This window comes from Octopus bimaculoides, chromosome 10 (assembly GCF_001194135.2).
Source record: "Octopus bimaculoides isolate UCB-OBI-ISO-001 chromosome 10, ASM119413v2, whole genome shotgun sequence".
Classification (NCBI taxonomy): Eukaryota; Metazoa; Mollusca; class Cephalopoda; order Octopoda; family Octopodidae; genus Octopus; species Octopus bimaculoides.
The window spans coordinates 43608987-43616283 of record NC_068990.1 but is presented as its reverse complement, the minus strand read 5'-3'; the positions used below and the strand labels follow the sequence as shown (position 1 = coordinate 43616283).

The following is a 7297-nucleotide window of genomic DNA, read 5'->3' as shown; positions in this document are numbered from 1 at the left end:
ACCCTCTCTGTAACTTTCATAACCTGATCTAACAGCTTGATGCCTCTGTAATTATTTGTATCTAAAGCGTCCCCTTTACCTTTGTAGCAGTTGACTATGATGCTGCTACACCAGTCATAGGGTATGACTCCTTCGTGTATCACCTGGTTCGTAATACGGGTGACTAGGCTATAGCCAACACTGCCAGATATTTTGAGCATCTCTGCAGTGATTCCTGATGGGCCGGGGGCTTTCCCGGTCTTCATACTCTTAATTGCTTTATCTACCCTGGTACTATCAACTCGGATAGCTGGTCCCTCTATTGGGTCGACATAAGGCAGGCTCTCTTTCTCCCATTCTATGATGAAAGATATTTCAGCTATGACCATAGCCTCTCATATTTTTCCCTTCTGGTATACTATACCCTGGACTACATTATCCATTCATTGTGTCCAATCTCTAATTGTGGAGGGAGCCTGCAGAAGGAGTAGACCCAGGAAGATATGGGAAAAGGTGGTGAGAAAGGATTTTCAAACACTGCACCTAAGTGAGGAGATGACAAGGGATTGGGACTTGTGGTTATTTGTTGTATTTGAGAAGATCTGTCAGCTAAGTAAAACTGTTACCATCCATACATACAGGCATGTCCTTTATGGCTCTGCCCCTGCTCCCTCTCCCAGCTGAGTGATCTTCGTCTTTCAAGTGCTGGTGCCACGTAAAATGCACTCATGTTGGTGCTATGCAAATGCACCTGTGCTGGTGGCATGTAAAAAGCATCCAGCACACTTTGTAAATTGGTTGATGTTAGGAAGGGCATCCTGCTGTAGAAACCATGCCAAAACAAACAACTGGAGTTTGGCCAACTCCTGTCGAATCGTCCAACCCATGCCAGCATGGAAAGCAGACGTTAAATGATGATGGTGTGCCAATTTTTCTAAAGATTGTGATGTTTGAGGGAGATTTGACTGTTATTTCTAGCAAGTTGTGAGAATATGTGGTCCATATAACTTTAGTTTTATGTAGCAATTCAAGCAGGAGAGTTCAAAGTGGTCTCCCTTTATTTTCAGACTGGTGCTGAAATGATTTCGTTTCAACCCTGTAAGGTAACTGAACATCAGCCAGTTATTATTGCGTTCCTACTGCTTACCTCAGTGATTTTTATTGTCCGAACCTATTTGTTTGCAAGAAGGTGTACCTTTGTGACATTTTAGTACTTTTGACTGGGAAAAAATCAGTGATGACATCAAGTAAACTAATTAATTAAACACTGTGAACCCTCTGTTGAGACTCGTACCAGTGGCTCATTTACAATCAACTTTAATAATAATCAACATTATTATTAAAGAGGAAACATCCTGCCGAGGTTCTCTTACCGTTTCATCCTCTTAAGGTCGACAATAGGTTCAGAGGTTGATATAAGTGACGGCAAAATCGTTTAACGTGATCGGCAGCAGGACCAAGGTTCATTGAATAATTAATATACTCTAGCAGTCATACTTAGTTGTCTGCCCCTGCATTCGTAGTCTAGATTCTATCCAGTTGACCTTTCATCTATCAGAGATCAATAAAATATTCTGGAATTCAATTCAGTAAACTGTAGACTTAACAATGGTGGGAAGCTATTATTGGAGGAACATTTAATATAGACCAAACACTGAAAGGAAATAAGTAACTTAGATTAATTAAGACCGATTATCTGAAAAAATATTTTCAATAGACAGTTTTCTCTCTCTCTTGTGCACATGTCTGTATATTCATGTATGTGTGTTATATAATTAATAAATGTCTATTTAGTCTTGCTGAGAAAAATGAATCTGTTGATAATAAACTAGAATCAAGGCTTGAACCAACTAGTAGTTATATTTATATATGTCTATATATATATATATAATCACACTGTATTAGCACTTTAGTTAAGTGTGTGTGTGTGTGTAAGACTTAGAGATGTGGAAACAAAAGCTTAAATTGAGAAGCCTCCGAGTAAACTTGGTAATAGCTGTTGTTTTAGTGAGTTGGAAAGAAGACAGGACCCTGCTGCTACCAAAGAAATGGTCATGCTTGATGTTCAAAAAAGGAGTCGGTAGAAATTCCATACACTGTACTCAGTGTGAACTTTGGGTGCAGAAGAGATGTAGTGGATTCACAAGCAAAGTGACAGTGAATAATGACTTTATATGTGGTTGATGTACAGGAGTAATTAGCCATCAGATCATTAGTGAAATTGTTTGTTTGGATGGTTCTATAGAAGTAGTTAATTACTTCTGCTCTCTAGGTGGCCTAATCGGTTGTGGCAGAAGGTGGTCTAAAAGCTGAGTAACTTGAGTAAGACTGTGGTAGAATCAGTTCATGGACTTATTACCTTTGATTGGCAACAATGCAGTCCTCTCTTCCAGCGAAGGGTAGATTGGACAATGGTTGTGAATGAAGGGCAATGCTGTTAGAATTGAGATGTGAGCATTGAATGTAAGGGTTGTGCAAAGGTTGTGGGGAGATGAAGTTAACATTCTCTGCCAGATGGCTGGTTGTTATGTGTTTAGATAATGTGGTACAGATGAGTTGAGCTGAGAGAGAGAAAGTAAAAAAAGAAAGTGCAAGAAAGATGACTTCATTGGTATGGATATGTAATACATATGGAATTATAATGGAAGAAAATTCCAGGAGAGTCGAGTGGAAGGAAACTGTTGGGGATGACGACGAAGGAAGAATTAAGCAGAAATGGTGGAAGTTGATCTTGAGATGTTGAACTTCTCAAAGGAGGTGGACTGCAATGAATGGCATAAGAGAAAGACAATGTCTCACCAGCTGTTGCATGTAGGAATGATGATGAGGAGTGTGTGTATGTAATAAGAAATATCTAACCACTGACTTCATCATTGTTCCATGCTGCTGCTATACATTCAGTGTTCATTGTTTACTTTCAGTTAAAAGTCTCAGACCAGTCCTTCTCTCTGGGAGCATTTTTAGGCAAGGATCCAGATGATGTCAAACAGCAAAAACAGATCAAGCTGGAAAAAAATATTCATGAGGTACATTTCTGTGTGTGTGAAATTTGCAAAGCTTTAGCATCAAAATAAAGTGTGTGTCAATGTGACTGTGTACATATGCATGTGACACACATGCGTTAATAAAGATTTCACTTAGGCTTACTGCTGTTTACACTAAAAGATGTAGTTCACTCAGAGCTGAGTGCTTGCGCATCACCTAATAGTTTCCCCAGAGCCTTTAAGCTCTGAGTGCACTGCATCTTATAGCAGAAACAGTTGTAAGCTTATGAACCGATTATGTAATATCTGTTCCAGTGTCATTCTTTTACACACACACACACACACACACACACACACATGTGTGTCTTTATATCTTTCACTGTGATTTGGCAAAGAATATAAATATTGATGAAAAACCCATGTTCTTTCAGTGAAGTTCAAGTTATTGCTTTGACTATTGTTGTAAATGCTGTGATGTAATGTTTGATCTCTTGCAATAGTAGATGAGATCCTCATCATTTAACATCCACTGTTCCATGATTGCATGGGTTAGCTGAAATTTGTTGAGGCAAATTTTCCTGTGGCTATATGCCCTTCTTGTTGCCAATCCTCACTTGTTTCCAAGCATGGTAATTTTTCCCATGACCAGAAAAGTTGTCCACAGAAGACAGGAAACAAACAATGTCACTTATGTGACAGTAATGCTTGTTTGTAATCATCATGTGATGTCAAATGAAAGGTACGCATGAACACATATAATGGGCTTCTTTCAGTTTCTGTCTTCTAAATCTGCACACAAGGCTTTGGTTTGCTCAAGACTATAATAGAAAATACTTTCTCAAGGTGCTGTGTAGTGGGATTGCACTCAAGACCACCTGCTTCTTAACCCCACAGCTGTGCCTGTGTCTATAATCCACACCTATAGTCATACCTGTGCTATAAAATAAAAAGAAACTAAAAAAAAGAAATTGTAATTTGTTTATGCACTGTCTGTAATTCCATTCTCTGTTTTGTAGCTTACTCAAAATGTGGAAATTCTCAATGACAAATCTGCCTGTGCTAATGCTGATCTGAAGGCTGATATGGAGCGCTGGCATAAGACCAAACATAGGGACTTGAGAGAAATTTTCGTTGCTCTTGCAGACAAGCAAGTTGAACGGTATGAAAAGGTAAGTATGCTGTGCAGAATTCTCCTTCATCCAAACTTCCTGTGCAAAATTCCCTTACTTCCTGTGTCAATTTTATAACTTTTTAGTCTTTTCTTGTAAGACACTGTCAGCTTTGTTGGTGTTTAAACTTAGTTAAGTTGTGATCCACTATGATCCAGCTGGTTAAAGGCCTTCAACAATAGCTATCTCTGTGTATGTAGGATTACATTATCTAATGTGAACTACAATTTTTTAAAAAATGGTGTGGTATTAAGGACATTTGTGTGCAATTTCCATCAGGACAGGCAACTGCATGTACTGGTTTATGAACAAAAAATATGCGTTATGAGCAAGGGAGATTTATGTTCAACAAGGGGTCGAATTCTGTGTTTGTGAATAAACTTATCTCCCTTCCACATTTTGAGAGAATTTAGGAATTTGATTCTTATTTCTATTTTTACATTACTTTAGTTGTGTCAAATATATATTTACTGTATAATTCTGATGCTATAATCAATTGTATATGTAGGGTAATTTTACGTTACTATAGTGAGGTCATTTGTATATTTATGTTGTTGTTCATTTGTATATTTACTGTTTGATTTACATATAAAATAGTGTTTTTTTTTAAAACTTGGATGTCCTTTAAAACTCACAAAGTCAACTGTGAAAGATGAGATAGATAAACTGAAGTAGAGCAGTGTAAAAAAATTAATAATAGGAATGTGCATACTGCATGCTTAGTGTGCAGTCATCACAAGATGTTAGCCATATTTGTTTAACCTTATCTAATATTTAGCTTTTTAGCTAAGACACTAGCTACCAGCCCCTGTTGCCTCATTGCACACCTTACCAGTCTTGATATGATCCCTTACTGTGATGTCTATTGTTACATCACATTTCTTTTGTTTGTTATTCAGTGTTTCAGATGATAGGAAATGTGAAGAAAATATAAAATGTCATTCATAGCAAAGCAAATCCAAGACAAACTATTCTTCAGTAATTTCCTTTTTATGTTGTTTCCAGTGTCTCCATGCCTGGGAAGATGCCATCCGTAGAATTCAAGCCAACACTGATATTACGAAACCTACTTGTGATGAGATTCAGACCATTGCTGAAGTAAGTGATTCCATATCTCCCCAGTTGACCCCTTCTCACGTGATGTCAGTGGACACCGATGGCGATACAGGTGCTGAGGCAGCGTGTGTTGATGCTGATGCCGATGGGGATCACCCAGCCGTTCCTCCGCTTCCTCCCAAAGATGTCTTCGAAGGAAGTGCGAAAGGAGACGGGGGGGACACCTCCACTGCCAACAACACCGGCAACAACAACAACAACAACAACAGGAGCAGTACATGAAAGCCAAATGAAGTGGGGAAATAAAGAATCACTCCTCTCTTTTACTATTTAAATTATTCCACAATGATTATCTCCATTTCATTCCCACCCACCCCTATTTTTCTCTGATCCTATGAAAGGGTCGATAACTTCTCAGGTGGTCCCTGTTCTCTTACATATATTAAAAAAGACCCCTAGGGACCTACAGCAGCTGTTGATGATGAAATTGATGCAATATAATCGACCATTCATAGAGCAGAGACTGAAATATATTATTTTAGAAGTCCTAACTCATCACCATCATCATTATCATCTACATCATCACTTTCATCATCATCATTATAATCATTATCTCTATCATCTGATCTGTTCAGTATACACCATGATCTCATTTCAATATGGCTTCAGTTACCACATGTCAAAGGTGTATTTGTGTGTGAGTGCAATTATAACTGCAGTCTGATGTACACAGTTGTTTAATTATGTGGTTGTGTAGCACATAAGATGTATTATCATCTCTGTTCTCTTTCTCTCACTGATAATTATAGTTGTGTAGTTGTGGTGAGCACGTGTGTGTGCTACACACTTTATGCATTGTTAAACACAGTAAGATGAGATATATTTATTTGCGATTTTTTTTTTTCTTATTGTATGGAAAGAAGGGCATTTATCCATACTCCCAAAGAAGGGCATTTCATATCAGAGATAAAATGGAATTTTTTTTTTTTGTAGATTGAAGTTTGGGAAAATTGGAGGTTAGTGCATGAACAGAAAGAGTGAGTGCGATAATGATAGAGAAAGTTCTATTGGACAGAGGCATCAGTCTTTTGAACAAAGGACCATATGCAGAGAGTTTTAATGCAGGGTATGGAGACATAGAAAGAAATGATAGGCTGTTCTCTCTTTCTCCTCTCCAAAGTCTCTATAGTTATAGGTGCTGATGCCCTAAAGATGCTATCAGATAATTACCCCCTTTTTCAAAAAGTTAGTTTCATTTGTCAAATCAAGTTTTTGCTGATGTTGTATCTTATTTATTACAATTCAATATTGTTCAGAGTTGGATCAAATGCTGTGGAGGCCCGAGGCCAGTGGATGGGAGACTTAAAAAAAAAACAAAACAAAATCTGTTGCCTGGTTTAACACTACCACTAGTCCCTGGGGCATTTAGCAGTGTCCACCTTGTTACAAAAGTTTAGGCCAGATCTCAAACCAGCTACTTCTACTCTTCCTAGCAGTCTGAGAGATTGTAAGAAGCGTGTCAATAGATGTCTGCCCTTCTTCCTCTAAGTTCTTTAAAGTTCACATTCCACTTTCAAATAACAGTTGTAGTCATTTTACTTTAGTTAAGTTGCTTAGTGCCTCATGGAAAAGGCATAAATGTCACAACATCCTGTTTACTTTTATCTTATATAAATTTTAGGTTTTGTGCTTTGTCAAAAGGAATGAACAGTGTTTAGTGTTGGGCTGTATACTTTAGTCTATCTAGTTTCATATTTCACTGTTGACTTTTTCTGCTAGGTCCACCATTCTTATCATCTACCTGTCCTACTGGAGTTGACCTTTCCTGCTGACCTGTTGCTCTGTTGAGGTCAATCTTTCTTATCTTCCCCTTACTTGACAGACAGTGACTCTTGCTGTTATCTCACTACCTTATTACTGTTAACCTTGATGTCAATGAGGCAAATATCAATGATTTAAGGAAGTTGTTATCTACCCACCCTCTTACAAAGTGCAGTCCTACACTTCGTAAGAAATGGAATCTTTTTAATGTTACTGCCATTAGGACTAGTTGATCACCAAGGGTATATAACCATCTGGTTATTTATATATATATATATATATATATAT

At 37.8% G+C, this 7297-nt stretch overlaps 1 protein-coding gene across 1 annotated transcript in view; it reads left to right on the top strand.

Moving 5' to 3' along the window:
• The window catches only part of LOC106868235 (sorting nexin-30), a 59503-nt gene extending 52218 nt beyond the window's left edge, over window positions 1–7285 (top strand). Inside the window, exons 9-11 of the mRNA XM_052971141.1 lie at window positions 2901–3005; window positions 3980–4132; window positions 5138–7285. Coding sequence (XP_052827101.1) covers window positions 2901–3005; window positions 3980–4132; window positions 5138–5470 — 591 coding nt within the window. The 3' untranslated portion in view covers window positions 5471–7285. The remainder of the gene's footprint in view (window positions 1–2900; window positions 3006–3979; window positions 4133–5137) is intronic.
• The last annotated feature ends 12 nt before the right edge of the window (window positions 7286–7297 follow it).